Source organism: Vipera berus (genome assembly GCF_964194415.1).
Source record: "Vipera berus genome assembly, chromosome: 5".
NCBI classification, from domain to species: domain Eukaryota; kingdom Metazoa; phylum Chordata; class Lepidosauria; order Squamata; family Viperidae; genus Vipera; species Vipera berus.
This window is the reverse complement of record NC_138207.1, coordinates 86,991,404-87,008,417: the sequence shown is the minus strand read 5'-3', so window position 1 is coordinate 87,008,417 and position 17,014 is coordinate 86,991,404. Positions and strand designations below refer to the sequence as shown.

The 17,014-nt window shown below is 41.4% G+C and overlaps 1 protein-coding gene across 1 annotated transcript in view; it reads left to right on the top strand.

The window, feature by feature from the left end:
• STOX1 (storkhead box 1) overlaps positions 1–17,014 on the top strand; it is a 32,793-nt gene continuing 15,779 nt past the window's right edge. The window contains exon 1 of the mRNA XM_081329242.1: positions 1–397. Within this exon, the coding sequence (XP_081185368.1) occupies positions 34–397 (364 nt within the window). The 5' untranslated portion in view covers positions 1–33. The remainder of the gene's footprint in view (positions 398–17,014) is intronic.

Here is a 17,014-nt window from a genome sequence, read left to right as displayed (position 1 = left end):
ACGGGCACAACGGGCAGAGCGCGCCCCGCAGCCATGTCGCCCTCGCCGCTTCCCCGCCGCGCGGTGCTGCTGGCGCCCAGCTCGCTCGCTCTTGTCCTGCGTCGCCGCCCGCCGGCTTCCCGGGAGGCGGCCGGGCCGGAGGCGGACGAGGCTGAGGCGGACTGCTGGGAGGACGAGGCGCGCGGCGCCGCCGTCTTCCAGGCGTTCCGCCGCGCCAACGCCGCCTCCCACTGGAACGCCGGGCTGGCGCGCGCCGTGGGGCGGCTGCGGCTGCAGGGCTGGCTGCGGGGCGGCGTGCTGCTCTTGCAAGGCCCCCCGGCGCCCCTGCAGCTCCTCCGCGACGCCTGGCTCCGCAGGGCGCTGCGAGCCCCCGAGGGCTTCCTCATCCGAGCCGTAGGTGAGTCAGCGCCGGGGAGCCGCCCTTTCGGCCCCTTCGGACCTGCCCGCGGGGCTCGGGGGTCCCCGGGAATCCGCCGCGCTTCGCCCGCCCGGCCTTAATCTGGGCGCGCCCCCCCCCCTCGTGGGGTTTTCTGTAAACGCATTTCCATCCAAAGCAGGGGTCTTCAAACTTGGCCCTTTTATGACTTGTGGACTTCAACTCCCAGAATTCATCAGCCAGGCATGCTGGCTGAGGAATTCTGGGAGTTGAAGTCCACAAGTCATGAAAGGGCCAAGTTTGAAGACCCCTGATCCAAAGGATGCTCCTTGGTTTGGAACAGGCGCAGGGGAGTAGTAGCCGCTTGAGCGCGTTCAGAGGAGCGTTGGGGATTGCTGACGAGTTAAGTTACCCAGGGCCAGGCGCTGCCTCTTGGAGCCTCGGAGAGAGGCTTTTTGCCCCGGAATCCGGTTTCGGTGGCTGTTCACTGAGTTTCAAAACTCCAGTGAGGTTTTCAGGAATACTTGCCCAGATTCGCCTGGTACACCAGTTGTGCCCCTTTCTAGACCAAGATGCCCTACGTACAGTCGTTACCTCCCGTATAGACTACTGTAATGCTCTCTACATGGGGCTGCCCTTGAAGACCACCCGGAGGCTTCAACTGGTGCAGAGTGCAGCTGCACGGGTAGTGATGGGAGCACCCTGATACTCCCATATTACACCCCTCCTGCGTGAGCTGCATTGGCTACCGGTTGCCCTCCGAGTGAGATTTAAGGTGCTGGTTCTTACCTTTAAAGCCCTACATGGCTTAGGCCCAGGATATTTGCAGGACCATCTGCTGCCGGGAACGAATTCCCATCGCCTAGTACGCTCACACAAAGAAGGCCTCCTCAGGGTACCATCGGCCAGACAATGTCGGCTGGCGACCCCCAGGGGAAGAGCCTTCTCTGTGGGAGCGCCAGCCCTGTGGAACCAGCTCCCCCCTGAGCTTCAGATGGCCCAAGATCTCCAGTCCTTTCGCCGCGGCCTCAAAACACTCCTTTTCCACCTGGCTGACCTAGACTGACAGGGATTTTAATTATATTTACAATTCTAACTTTATTCTTTAATTTATTTTAATTTATTTCAAATTTTATTTTTTAATTTACTGTACAGAGAACTTTAAGTTTTGTTGTTGTTAGCCGCCCTGAGTCCCTCGGGAGATAGGGTGGGATATAAATCCCATTAATAAATAAATAAATAAATAAAACTTGTGCGTGATGGCCCGGCTTCTTTTTTCCTAAATGCTAGGAAGGGAGAGGATGCTTTTCAGTTGGAGTAACACTTAAGGACCACGAAGTCTTTGGTGCATGAAGATCGGTAATATAGCCTTAATAAGGATGCTTTGCACTTCCAGGGTTTAGCAATGAAGGATGCCCAAAAGTCTTAGGTAAGCTATATAACGAACAGCAATTGTATATAATTATAAAAGTAGGTAGGTAGGTAGGTAGGTAGATAGATAGATAGATAGATAGATAGATAGATAGATAGATAGATAGATAGATAGATAGATAGAAATTGATAACAGAGACACACATTGGTATGTGGAATAAATCACAATAATTGGGTTCACCCATTGTACTAAGCTGTGTGTGGCTTATGGCATAAGTCATGGTTGCCTGATTTATCACAAAGATGGGTTCCCATAACACTCATTCAGAACTAACAGAACATGTTACACTTCACAACCATGTCTGAATCCACCCCTTTTAAAAATGATATTGGTAACATTTATAAATTGGTTTCTGCATGTAGAGAAAAAAAACACCATCAAAAGCAACACATGATGTTAAAACCAACATAACGTCTTTATTTAAAAGTCCCTTATCCTGGCATCTATAACAGGTATCAAAAGGCTTCAGACAGGCCATATTATGATAAAAGAGCACTGTAAAAACCAAATGGGGTATAAAACCAACAGGAAAAACAAATAAGCCAGCATTAAAAGTTTAAAACCGTGAAGTAAAACTTGGATTCCTGCTGAAATGCTAAGTAGTGTCATGGAGTTCTGGGGAAGCCATTTCAGAGACATGCCTGTCCCCTCTTCCTTCTCTGTTCTTATACAAAAGGTCGTTGTGGTAGAGGAACCAAATATGGAGACAACTCTGAAAGTCTCGAGGCCTGCACTGCTTGGTTGAACATTTCCTAACATTATATTAATCTCTCCAGGTTGTATCATCTCTATAGAGGCTATTGGTAGCATATAAGCATCCAGGGTAATCTGGAATGGTGGTTCTCAAATCCATTAGCCTGTTTTATCTCAGCAGACTTCTAGGGACTTGGTTTCTTGTTGATGTTTGGTGGGTAGTTGAGGCCCTGGGAGTGAGACACATGCAGGAATGGTTTACTGCTAGACACAGTACAGTAGGCAAAATCACAAGCTGCTAGCTTGCACCGGATCATACAATCATCAAGCTGGAAGGGACCTCGGAGGTCTTCTAGTCCAACTCCCTGCTTCAGGATAATAACTGGCATGAGCTTATTCTTGCTCTCATTCTTGCTCTTTTATATCTTTTTGTTTGTTAAAAGAAAAACTTATCCAGTCCACATTTGCACGAAACTTGTGTCAAGAGTTCTGTGTCTTACAGAAAATAGCCGCAGTGAGATCAGAGCTTCAATAGGCATGGCAGCCAGGCCAATGGGAAACTTTGAAGACCGTTCTGGAATCCTTTGGGTTCTCTAATTTTCCAAGGACAAACCATTTTAATGGGCACATTGCCCTTGGGGATTATGTTAGTCACTGCCAATACAAAATTGACTAGGAAGTTAATTCCATATGCCTTGAGCAAGAAACAGAGTCTGCATGGCATTGTCATGGTGCATAGATAGCAAATTAAAAACCAAATTAAGAGTATTTTGTTTTCTGGGATATTACTGGGGAGATGCTATCCAGTCAAGTATTTCTAAAGCTAGAGAACTGGTGACTGATAATTTTTCAGAAGGCCAGACCAGGCTCAATAATTAACTTTGTGCATTCCATGTACAAGTGCGATCTTGGAAAATAGGGTTTGATTTAAGGAATGGTAGGGCAGCACTCTGAAATACTTGGTTTTTTTGGGGGGGGCCTTTGTGAAACATTGGACATCCCTGCCAGTTGTGTACCAGCTGAACTGGCAAGATGCAAGAGCAGAAGTGGACCTTTTGTTGCTGGCCTCAGCATTGAAACAAGTGAATAATTAGTTGTATTTCCATAGAGCCCACTTGTTTACAATGTCAGCAGCAATATGAACTCTGCAGAATGAGGCTGGACTCATCACATTTTGCAGACATGAGATCATGTTGATTAGAATCAGTGCTTTTTTTGTAAAAGAAAAAGGTGCCGGAACTCACACATGTCATACAACCCGCCTTGCGTACGCTACAAGGTTCCATCCAAAAAAGGTGCCGGAACTCCGTTCTGAGTGTTCTATGAGAAAAAAAAGCCCTGATTAGAATTATTAGATGTCTTATAGCCAGTATATAGGTAAAGGTAAAAGTTCCCCCGCACATGTGTGCTAGTTGTTTCCGACTCTAGGGGCCGGTGCTCATCTCCGTTTCAAAGCCGAAGAGCCAGCACTTGTCCAAGGACGTCTCCGTGGTCATGTGGCCGGCATAGTCCAAGATAGCCTTCCCAGCCTTCCCCCAGAATTCCTCAGCCTGCTTGCACAAAATGGTTGGGAGACCTTTAGTAGTAGTAGTAGTAGTAGTAGTAGTAGTAGTAGTAGTAGACTTTATTGTCATTTCAACAATATACAATACAGTACACAGTGAAACGAAACAACGTTTCCCCAGAACCAAGGTGCTACATCAGACAACACGAATAAAAAAAAAGAACAGAACACAAACTACACATAACTAAAAACTTTTTAAAAAGCCACACACCTACAAATACAAGTATTTATAGTTCCAGTTTCTTCTGTAGAGTGGTGGTTGTCAGGAATGTTGGAATCCACACTTACAGGGAAGCTCTTGATATATGTTTAATAGCATTAAAGCTGGATACAAGCTCCTAAGATGAGACTACGGTATTGCAGACAAGATATGGTAACGCAGAGATGCTGGCTGAGGAATTCTGGGAGTCGGAAGTCCACAAGTCATAAAAGGGCCAAGTTTGAAGACCCCTGGATTAGGGTCTCCTACTTGAGCAGAAAGTTAGACTGGAAGACCTTCAAGGTTCCTTCCAACTCTTGTCATTCTGTTAAATTGTGGAACTCCTTGCTTGTGATGTTTTGCCTATGTAGGAAGGTTTTGATGTAAATTTTACTTAAATAATTATGTTTAGACTGTTTTCATCAAAAGCAATGCCTAATTCCAAAGATGAATAGCTTTGGAATCTGCTTTCATTTATTAGATAATCTTTCTCTTTTATAATGTTTTGTTACTTTTTCTTCTAAAGGATTCTAAAGTTGTGCAGTATTGTCTTTAATTGATTGTTAGCTTCTCTGTCTGGTACACATGCAGTACAGGTAGTCCTTGACTTACAACATTCATTTACCTACCATTCAAAGTTACTATGGTTACTATGAAAAAGGTGACTTATGACCGTTTTTCACACTTAACATCATCCTCATGGTCACATGATCGAAATTCAGATGCTTGGCAACTGGTTCATATTTATGACGGTTGCATTGTCCCAGGGTCATGTGATCACATTTGGTGACCTTCTTGCAAGCAAAGTCAATGGGGAAGCCAGATTAATTTAACAACCATGTTACTAATAATAACTGCACTGCTTCACTTAACAACTGTGTAAGAAAGGTCGTAAAATGGGGCAAAACTCACTTAATAAATGTTTCATTTAGCAACATCAATTTGGGGCTCAATTGTCATAAATCAAGGTCTACCTGTACTGGGGCATGGCATAAACCTTAAGAAATGGCCCAGCCATTCTGGTAGCACAGGCTGATCAATATCTTGGATCAAGCAGTTATGTGTGTGAGGACATAGGAAGGTACAAAAAGGACAACAGGATTTTCCTCTTATTTGGGGTGAGAGCTAAGTGGGATCTGACTTTGGAGCTTCTGACAATCTCTTGCTGCTGTTAATTAAAAAAGAGGAAAGGCTTGTTATTTGAGTTAAATCATCTCCCTCCGGAGACACCTAATAACCTTAGATAAACAACCACATGTTTTTCTATCTAAAAAAAGAAACATATACCTGCAAGTAAAAATAGAATCTCAATTACATTAACTGTGTAAGCAGTCTGTGTTGCTTTAGTAAACTATAAGTTCTGTATAATTCTCAATCTTAAACCCAGGCTCTTAACCATTTAAAATTGTACATTTTTACCTCAGTTGGTAAAGATTGATCTGCTTAAGATTACAGGATGAGGGGTTAGTGCATTTCTGTGACACCTACATGTATAGTAAAAGTGTAAGATACTTGATTCTGCTACAGAGTGAAAGCCAAATGCCAAATTCTTTTGATAAACACAGACAACAACTCTTTCCTTGATCCTGCAACTGGATCCACAACGGAGGTCCCAGCACACGTATGGCTGCCAAGGGATATAATTCATTCAGTATTGGGTCAGGAATTTCTTGCAATAAAAAATCAAGTGGTTTCCAATTAAGTTCTGGGGATCTGATAAAAGAAGATTGCATGGTACTCTTTATGGAACTCTTCAGAGGAGGGATGCTGAACTTTCACACTTTTGAGATCTGCCTAGTTATGTGATGCAATCCTTAAATGCAGCAATTTAAAATGGCCATGTTTCCTTAGGCTGGCCGCAGACCTTGATAGTCTTCAGGTGTGTTTGGGTTATAAGAGTTGAATTCTGACTCACCTGGAGAGCAGCAGGTCAGGGAAGGTTGTTTTATGTCATTATATCTGAACAGACTGTGGTACTAGGGCTTGGCTGAGGAATTCTGGGAGTTGAAGTCCACAAGTCAAAAAAGGGCCAAGTTTGAAGACCCCTGTACTAGGGCGTATGCGATTCCTTCATGTGAAACAATGAGTGGAAAAAACCCTTAATTTTTTGAGGATTATTTCCCTTGTCTTGTGTCTTGCTTAACTTGAGAATTTTGAAGAAATTTAGTGGCATCCCAGGTTGATAAACCTACTAAACGAGTTAGGAAAAGTGCCATGTTGAAAGAATGTACTAAAACAGGATGCCTTTGCTAAATCTTTAGTACTGATACTAAATCTATTTGTGATTCTCCAGATAAACTCAAGTACCTATCAGCTACAGCCAACATGGCAGCGGTAAGTGATGATGGGATGGATACATGATCAGAAGATTGGTATCCTAGCAGGAGAGCAAGAGATGGATCTTGCCCTTGCCTGCACTTTTGCATCTAAAAATGCTTACATTAAACCAGGGGTCTTCAAACTTGGCCCTTTTATGACTTGTGGACATCAACTCCCAGAATTCCTCAGCCAGGCACGCTGGCTGAGGAATTCTGAGAGTTGAAGTCCACAAGTCATAAAAGGGCCAAGTTTGAAGACCCCTGCATTAAACTCTTGGGGAAATTATGTTTCGTCTGAGAAACTCCCACTTAGGATGATAAAAATGATGGGAGAGGGAAGTATTTACCCTAACTGGCCATTTTTGGTGGGAGAGGGAAGTATTTACCCTAACTGGCCATCCAGTTGCTTCTTTCAAAATATTTGATGGGACATCTAATTCTGCATTTTAGCTCTCTTTGAAAGGGAGTGAAGTGTATCAGTTAAAAACTAATTTAGACTAGAGGCAGAAGAGAAGAAGTATCTGTGGAGACCCAAAGGTGCTTTTCCCCCCCAAAAGGTAACTGGACATTCTTAGTTTTTTCTTTGAAAATGTTTTGCTTTTTATCCAAGAAGCTTCTTCAGTTCTAACTGACTGGTGGAGAATGGAAGGAAGCTTCTTGGATAAGAAGCAAAATGTTTTCAAAGGGGAAAAAAAAAGTCCAGTTGCCTTTTGGAAAAAAGCATCTTTTGGAGAATCACGACCTGGATGACTGAGAATGTCCATAAATATATCTGTGGAGACGCAACACTGGCAATTGGTTCAATATGAGTGCAGATTTAAACAGCCTCCAGGTTGCCCTTTACTTGCATTGTAACAAGAAGCACAACATTCTGACCCTTCCTTAGTATTTGTGTCTAGCTGAAAGTCCCAGTAAAAGCCATTCATGTCAATTTGCATTTACCATTGTCGAAGATTTCTTGTGTCCAAGGTCATCTGAGCCATGGATGGCCCATCCACCAAGATCAATATATATATTTTGCCATTTTTCAACCATTTCCATTTTGAAGTCTACTTTCATTTAAATGTAGTATCTCACAAAAAAAAATCTGTGTTAACCAGTACTGAGGACTGGTGATCTTGCTGCAGCTCATGAAAGCTTATGTAACAGAATAACAAAGTTGGAAGGGACCTTGGAGGTCTTCTAGTCCAACTCCATGCTCAAGCATGAAACCCTATCATTTCAGACAAATGATTGTCCAATCTCTTCTTAAAGAACTCCAGTGTTGGAGCACCCACAACTTCTTGAGACAAGCCGTTCCATTTGTTAATTTTCTAGCTGTCAGGAAATTTCTCGTTATTGCTAGACTGGATCTCCCTTTGATAAGCTTCCATCCGTTGCTTCTTGTCCTGCTTTCTGGTCCTTGGAAGAATAGGTTGACCCCCTCTTCTTTCTGGTAGCCCCTTAGATATTGGAAGATTGCTATCATGTCATCCCCCAGTCCTTCTATTCATTAAACTAGGCATACCCAATTCCAGCAACTGTTCCTTATATGTTTTAGCCTCCAGTCCCCTAATCATCTTTGTTGCTCTTCTCTGCACTCTTTCTAGGGTGTCTTCTAATAAAAATTATACTGTACCCAGACTCCTTTTGCCTCATCATTTGATGGTTCCTTATGAATGGAACAATTTTTCTTTCAGGACATTTAGTTTGAGTAACGACAGATAGTTTGGCTAGAACAGTAATTTAGCAATCACTGAGAAATTTATACTTAAACAGAGTTCTCACCAATGCTTTAAAAAGATTAGAAGTTAAGAATAAATGACACTTTTACCTTGGTTAATCTTGCTTAACTTGCTTCTTGAGACAAAAAAGGGATTCAGATGCTTGAGGCATGGCTAAAAAAACAAAGCAGTCACCTGAGCCACTTAGTTACAAACTTGAATTACCATATTTGTTTGTCCTTCTAAAGTTACTGCAGGAGAGACATAACACAGTGGGGCAAAAAAACCTGTTTCATCTTGAGCAGAATTGGCAAATGTTCTGTGTGCACTTGAGTGAGCAGTTCAAGGCACTTTAAATATCATTCATGAAAGGGTTTGTGATCATGGTTTTGTTTGCATCAGATAAATATTTTTATTCTGAGTTGTCTGCTAGATGTAACGAACCGTTTCCTCTAACAGACAATCTCCTAAATAGCTAATGCCTTAATAGATGGTGGCTTGAAAAATATACAATAAAAGGTTGGTTTCTTTGCCATATGTTCCATTAATTAAGTTGTTGTTAGTTCTATATACTGCCTATTGTGGGAACTTAAGACAGCATGCAGTCTCCATTTTGCTCCCATAACAATCTGGGAAGGATCTGGTTGGGAGAAAGTGGCTGGTTCAACGTCAACATCACTCAGTAACTTTTCTTGGCATGAAGTAGACTTAAACTTAGCTCTCCTTGTCCCTATCCAACACCTTTGCCACCATCCCACTTTAGAATATTTCTTACAGGCAGCTCCACAGTCAGTTACAATTAGCTCACAGAACTCCCTATAGCTTTCCCGAAATAACTTAGAAAAGAGGAATCTGCTTTGTATTACAATGATTGATGATCTCAGATCTATTCAGACCTGGCAAGAAACCTTGGGATGGCCAGGCTCCAACATCTGAGGCCACACTCTGGGAGGAAAGATGCTCTCTATGAAGAAGTTTGGCTGGTCTTGCAAGAACTTTTGAACTGTGTTAAATCTTACATTATCAGATCTATTTCCTTCCCCCAAATAGCGGGCAGATTAACCTTTTCATATTAAATAACCATGATAATAAGAGCCTTCCGGCCTGAAAGAGATTTTGTAGAGAGATTGAAATACATACAAAATACATACAAGAGAGGGAACAATCTGTTCTCTGGAAAGAAAAGCAGGATGCAAATTAAATAAGCGTTCCCATAATTAAACTACATGATGGTTGTTTTTATATTCATTATCCTGTTTGAATCTATAGAACCGAAGGGTATACCGATTGCCACAAAATGTCTGAATTTACAAGGCGATAATTATTAGCAGTTGCAGAGGAAAAGTTTTAATGATAACTTGGTACAGAAAAGAAAGCCCACTGTTGTTCTTTAGGGAGAATTCAGAGTGTTTCCAGATGTTAGCCTGTACCCTCCCTGCCTTGACTTTTTCTTGGTATCCTCCTCTTGAACCGATATTAGATAGGCAATGTAATGTTCTCAGAAGGAAGGTATGTGACTGCTATCAAGCATGAGTTTCTATTACTTCTCCTGTTCAATCAGGACTATGGAGAACTAACTGTACCCTTCAGAGTGGATTGATTCCAAAAATGAAAAGAAACAATACAGTGTGGTTCTTCAAAGTGAAGATTGGTCTGGCGGGAGTTTTAATTTCAACATCTTATGAGCTTGGAAATCAGTAATGGGATTCAGCTGGTTCGCACCGGTTCACTAAATTTTGCTGAGTTCAGAGAACCGGCTGAATGCACACTGCTTCTGGAAGTCCAGTCTAGGCCTGGAGGAGGCCTCCCAGGCCTAGAACGGCCCACCAGAAGTACGTGGATGCCACTTCTGGAAGTCCATTCTAGGCCTTGGAGGCCCAGGCCTGCATCCAATAAGAGAACCGGTTGTTCAGGTATTTGAATCCCACCACTGGCTTGGATAATAAAATTAGTCCTGTTTGCTTCTGATTGGCCTTTGCACCTAACTAGCATTCCTTGTGAAAGCACCTATGCTAGCCCCTTATTTAGATAACGGTTAATGTTTAAGGACACAGGGAAACTAAAAGCAGAACCGCCCAGGAAGGCCTCAACTTATGACCAATCACTTAGTGACTTTTTAAAGTTATGATGGACCTGCCAGGGGGATACCCAACAATTGCGCCCCTGGTCACACGACCACACTTTGGGCATTGAGTAGGCTGCATTTTTGCAGCAAAACTGCATCCACAGCAAACCATTGGTTCTCTTAATAATCGCAGCATTTGCATACTGACCATTGCAAAAAAGATAGTGAAATTGGGTTAATCGTGTGCTTATGACTATCATGACCATGAAGGGCAGGCTCCATTATGACCATAACTCGTTTAATTGTATAAAATGGCACACAGCCTCTTATCTGTTTCTTTAGGGTTCCCATGCATCATATGAATCCCTACTATGGAATAAAACAGGTCCATTTTGAGAATCATGTGAGCTTTTTGTGACTTTAGCTTGTAAATGATTTCCATATGTTTGCTGAGCTCAGAGTAAAAGGTTTTCAGTTTGAAATGTTGGCTCTCCTTCCCCCACCTTGAAACTCTCTTAAAGGGAAGAACAAACCCTGTGTTCTGTTTATCTGACCACCACCTTTAAGCCTCATGTGCGAACTGTTGAACCCGCACCAATTTTTCCTTCTCTTTATCTTAATTATTCCACCATCTCCTTTCCTTGGTATTTCATTTTGGTTTTTAAATGTTGGTCCCTATGTTACTGCATAAAACATTTTGGCTGTATTTTTCATCAGAGTTCATGATCTCTTTCAACTAGGAGCAATTTGAAAGGGATCCAGGTTCTCCTGAAATCTCTTGCACACTTTCCAGATTTCATATATTTTTTTAGTCCTTTGGGTGTTCCCCCTTAAGATGACCTAGGATTCATCCTAGGATGAATGATTTCCCCATTCTGTCTTGTGTCCAAGTTATGATTTACTTTTCCTAAACTAATAGCCTGGTCACAGGCACCATTCAGTCTGATTAGTGATGGAGCCATTCACAACACTTGTTGGACCTCTCCATTTGCATCTGAACCATGACACAAACATACCTTGGCATCTTATTTCTGTCCAGTAGAGGTCTAAGTGGCTGCCCAAAGTGGCTGCCCAAAAATAACTCCAAAGTGCATAAAATCTGCTAAACTTTGTCACTCATCTCCTCAGACCTGAGCGACCAGCTGGGAGCAGAGGCAATTGGTTGTAGAGATAAAGCTTGGCAATGGAGCCAGGAAAGATTATGGTGGTCTAGTCTTCTACTGACTCAAGGATGGTTGGAGAGCACTACATTTTCAACAGTGAGGAAAGAACCTCACATACAGAGCATGGAGAGTTGGTTTTACGGCTAAGAATGGCACACACACACACACACACATTTTTTTCCTACTGCTGCCCACAATGTTGTCAACGCTGCTAACATCGGATGTTCTTGCTTTGACAACAGATGAAAATGCAGCCATTTTCTCTATGCTTTTAGAATCAGTTGGTGCTGGGAGGGGGATTGGGATGAGAGTCCAGTTAGTCATCATAATAAAAAATCTGCCGTGGGAATCCAAGGACAAACTGGGTCCAGAGCTGATAACGTTTTAGGGGGCTGGAGAGCTGGGGAGAAAGCCCGTGCTTCAAGCTAATTGGGGAATGTGCTTTATGACTGTTTATTGGGAGTGGGGATCATACTCTGTTACTTTGTATCCAGGGGAGGGGAATTTAGTTTTGGGGTTCAACTATCTAGTGCCGATACGTTGTTTCCTGAATAAAAGATTCTTTAAGGAAAACAATGCCTCGAAGTTCTTTTGAAGGGTTTCATCTGCTGGAACCATGACAATTGTCTTTGCCTCACCCCAGAACATGAGTGAGACAGGCTTCAGTTGTGCTTAGCTGTACTGGCGTTAATATTTTCTTCCATTCCAAAATTCACCCAGGGCAACTTCAGGATATATAAAACCAATTAGGTCTTCTTGCCCTTCATTTGGAGGGAAGATGTACGACTGAAGTCACTAGAAACAGGCAATAAAATAATAATAAAATAATAAAAAACCTTTATTGTCAAAGTACAACATGTGTACATTGAGATTAGCTGAGCCTCCCCCGTGCTCTCTCCCCCCAACACACAAACAAACCCTCCATCCCACCACCATGTGAACCAACTACACCACACACCGGCCTCCCAAGTCAATTCTGCATAAGATTATGTCCCATTTAAAAGCCTAACAGCCCACGGATAAAAGCTATTCTTCAGCCTGTTGGTACAGCTGGCTATATTCCTATATCTCCTACCAGGGTGTGAGTCATCCCTGAGAATCTTCCTCACTCTTCCAAGGCAACGAGCCCTGGCGATGTCATCCAGTGGTGTCAGGGAACAGCCTGACACCAGAATAATGGCAGAATGGCAATAGGTGGAGCACATTTCTTGCTGCTGTATTTTTGAGCTGACTCAAGAATGCAGGGATAGCCATGGGGAAGCCCAGAGAGTGGGCTGGAATGGGGCCGATTCAAGTTCAGATCTTGATGTGGTCAAGAAAGTTATTGCTCATCCCACTAGCATCTTCTTTAAGCCCTGAAAGATTGTTGTGGAAATACAATGTATATGGGGAGAACACAGACGTGTGCGTCATCTTGAGCTCCTTGAAGTAGGAGTAAATATATCTAAATTGGCGATAAACATAATGTACACTATACATGGATGGTTCTAGCAGTATATTTATTCCTTCACATTTTGTGCCGTTTCATGTTTCCCTGATTTAACAAAAAACACAAAAAACCCAACAGTGTCTGGTCTACAGCTGATAAATCTCTTTTTGACTCCAGTTACTTAAAGAGATATTAAGTCTAAAATACTTTAATGTAGGAATGTGGAAACATATTGAATTTCATTGTAGGCTAGATACGGTATATAACTTTACTGAAGTTGGGTTGTATGATAGAGCTCTGGACATCAAAATGAGTCAAACCAAATTCTTCTGAGACCCCATAAAATATATAGCTAAATTTATTGGAACCATATAAACCTTGAGATCTTGTTACTAATGGGAAGAACCATGAAAGGTGAGGTTTGATATGGAAAGTTGAGAGAAGTATAGGATTATATGGTGCTTTCAGCTTGTAAGAGTGTTTGGGCTGAAAGCATGGAAAGTAAGCTTTCAGCCCAGAATATGGAAAATTGAACATGGTGGCTGGGTTGTAAAAGAGCAGCAGACTTTGTAGTCTTCAATGTGAAAGTCAGCTAGGAGCAGCCTGGGAGTAATTTTAGCATGAAGACCAATTGCTACAAATGAATGGCAATTTTTAAAGTCAAAGAAGGTGAAGATTCTTATTAAATACATTATTAGAAAATAATTTGTACATTTAATTTCAGTGAAGTGGAAATGAATATAACATTTTTATACTTCCTAATCCAGTGCCATCCATGTTCTATTCAAAGGTGAAGTGTGAGCCTCACATACCGTGACAAAGAAATTAAGGCAGGTTTCCTTTAATATTCTTGGGGGTGACTTTGTTTTAAACCTTCTCTTAAACAATATATTCAGTAGTTTAGATTTTTGAATCATCACTTTGCTCATTCACTCTACATGTCAAGATCTCAAAAAGTCTTTTAACTGCAAAGAATCCCTTCTCTCTCCAAGGTTCATTGTGTTTGGCAAGTCTCCAGGCTTTCTCTCTCGTGCCCTGCTTTTTTATTGCTTCTAGATTATTGCTTCATTTGTAGGGCTGAGAGAAAGGTAGGACTATAACTTAGTCTCCTGATTGGTAGCTTGATGCCTTCACCACTGTACCAAACTGGCTTTTTCATATATAATTAGAAGAATCATTTTATCGTATTCATCAGAGAATTGTTATTTTTACAAAGAGAATATCTGAGCTTGGGCCCAAGGCCAAACATTTTGTGAATCTTGCCTTAACTACTTCTTTTAGCAAATACCTTTAACCCAACTGAGTAAAACCTCAGGTTTGTCAGGCTATTGAGCACAGGTTTGAAAATGCAAGGAATAAAGTTCACATTTTTGTAATCATTTTTTCATACTTTTTAATATGCTTTTCTACATTCCTTGATGGTTTTAGGTCTACATATTTATTTGTCTATCAGTACATGCTACATACATACAAACATACATATGAGTGGCACAAAGTGCTATGGAAAGATACATGTTTGGCATTACAGGAAGATCTGCATGTGGATTAGAGAACAAACGAAAGCATATACCAGGGGTAGGCAACCTCGGCTCTTTTATGACTCATGGACTTCAACTCCCAGAATTCCTGAGCCAGCCAAGCTGGCTCAGGAATTCTGGGAGTTGAAGTCCATGAGTCATAAAAGAGCCGAGGTTGCCTACCCCTGGCATATACAATATCATCAAGGGAGTAAAAGAATGGAAATGGAAACGGGGCTGGTCACCTAGCAAGAAGAACTGATGGCAGGTGGACCACGGCAGTGATAGAATGGATCTCACTTGATAAAAAGCATCCACGAAAAAGACCTAAAACGAGATGGATCAAGGACATCAGCAAGTATTGCCGTTATGATATTGGGTCAAATAGTTATGAAGGCAGGACTGCTGATACTTTTGCTATCATTTCTTCTTTCAGTTGTCTCCTACCAAAGGTTGAATGATAACCATCAATGCTGTGTTGTGTTTTTTTTCTTTTGAAGTTAAGGTTAGATTTTTATTTTTTCAAAACATAGGCAGTTTTTTCAGCTGGTGCTGGTGATGACCTATAAAGCCCTAAATGGCTTGGGTCCGGGATATTTGAGGGAACACCTGCTGCCAGCATCAAGTTCCCTTCGTCCAGTGCGCTCCCACAGGGAGGGTCTCCTCAGGGTGCCGCCGGTTAAAGACTGCCGGCGGGTAACACCCAGGGGGAGGGCCTTCTCAGTGGGTGCGCCTGCCCTGTGGAACCAGCTGCCTGCGGAGCTTAGGACCGCCCCCAACCTCCGTTTATTCCGCCGGGACCTGAAGACCTGGCTCTTCGAGCTCTCTGGCCCAGGCTGAGAATATTTTTAATTTTAATTTTAACTGGGTTTTAATTTTCTCAGGGTTCTATTTAATCTTTTTTAATTTGTTTTAACGTTTGTATTGACTTTCTTTTAAATGCCCTGTAAACCGCCCTGAGTCCTTCGGGAAAGGGCGGTATATAAATCTAAATAAATAAATAAATAAATATTTTTTTTGTTAACACTAAAAGCTCTTTAGATTCAGATCTAATGACCATGTGAATGGGTGAGTTCCAAGGAATAATAGAGATTTAGGCTAGACTGGGTAGTGGAAAAACATTGAGGAGGAAGAAAACTTCACACCATTTCTGTACTGCCAAAACAATTTCATGGGAATGTCTGCAATGTCACCAGGAGTGGAGCTTGACGATAGTTTTACTTTCCTTGTGTATAACAGTGGCCAGCCAGATGCTTCAGGAATATTCAAAAGCAACTGAAAATAGATATATTTTACCTAACCTTTTTTTTCTTTCCATCCTGTGCCTTCATCCATCAGCATTTCCTTAGCATTTACATAGCAAGTTGTTTTCATTAATATTACTGCATTCTAAATTCTGTGGACCAAATGAAAGAGACCAAAATCAAACAAAAATCTAGTTAATGACAAGGATTTGTTTTCAAGAGGATGCATAAAGTGATCCTATGATTTTCTTTACATTTTAAAAAAGAAATTCTATACATGTTTGTTGGATCTAATTTGGTTCTTACATTCATAAAGCTCAACCGAAAACTTCAAATTCAAACTCTGTTTCGATAAGATTCAATTCCAGTTTATCTGTTGTCACTCATGAATATTATGATGTAAATGTATTGCGATGTAAGATGCATGCTTTAAACTTTTTAACACCTTAGTTTTACATTTTACTCAGTTGCCTTGAGGATCATTCTTTAGTGAAAGGTTGAGGTATAAATTCATTAAATAGATCAGTAAATTAAAGGTGTGGTGAGAGATGCTCCTTCAGAATTTTAACTTCATCAATTATTGTAATAATGCCCAATAATATATGTATGTATGTCAAGTGTAACAAAGACCTGGAAATTAAGAAAATTATTAAAAATAAGGGCCAACTATGTTTGATACTTTGACTTTGGTTTTAAATAAGGTACAAGTACGTAACTAATTATTTTTGAAGATGGTTGAAAAATCTCAGAAATATATTCTGCAACTTTCCACTGCTAATGCTTCTTCTGCCTGTTTATTTTCTCAGCTTATGATTTTCCTGCACACAAAGATATCTGGTTTTACATTAGGATCTAAATGGTATTGTAACAATGCGGGCTGATTTTTTTTGGTGTGTGTGTGTGTGTCAATAAACAGAAATTTCCAACAAACTCAAAAGAATGGGTTGCAGCTGAGGGTAGGGGGAAGACACAGGGACAGAAATCCCATTGGACCAAATTAAAGCATATCTACAAAACAAAATTGTGTGTTTGTGGAAGTAAAAGAGAAAGCCTTGGTTAGAAATTAACTTCGAAATGGAATGAGTATTCCTCATTATTCCCCTTCTTAAACCTTGAGTTAATCCTATACTGATGTTAATGAAGATTTGCTTCATTTGACAAAGGAGTAACCAGGGCCTAATAAATCCTGCTGACTAGATAGTTCTCAACAGCATTTGTTTATTCTTCCTCTGACACTTCATATGTTAATAAAGGAAAGAGCTGATTTTACATGTCCTGGCACACATACATTTCAAATCAACAATTAATGCT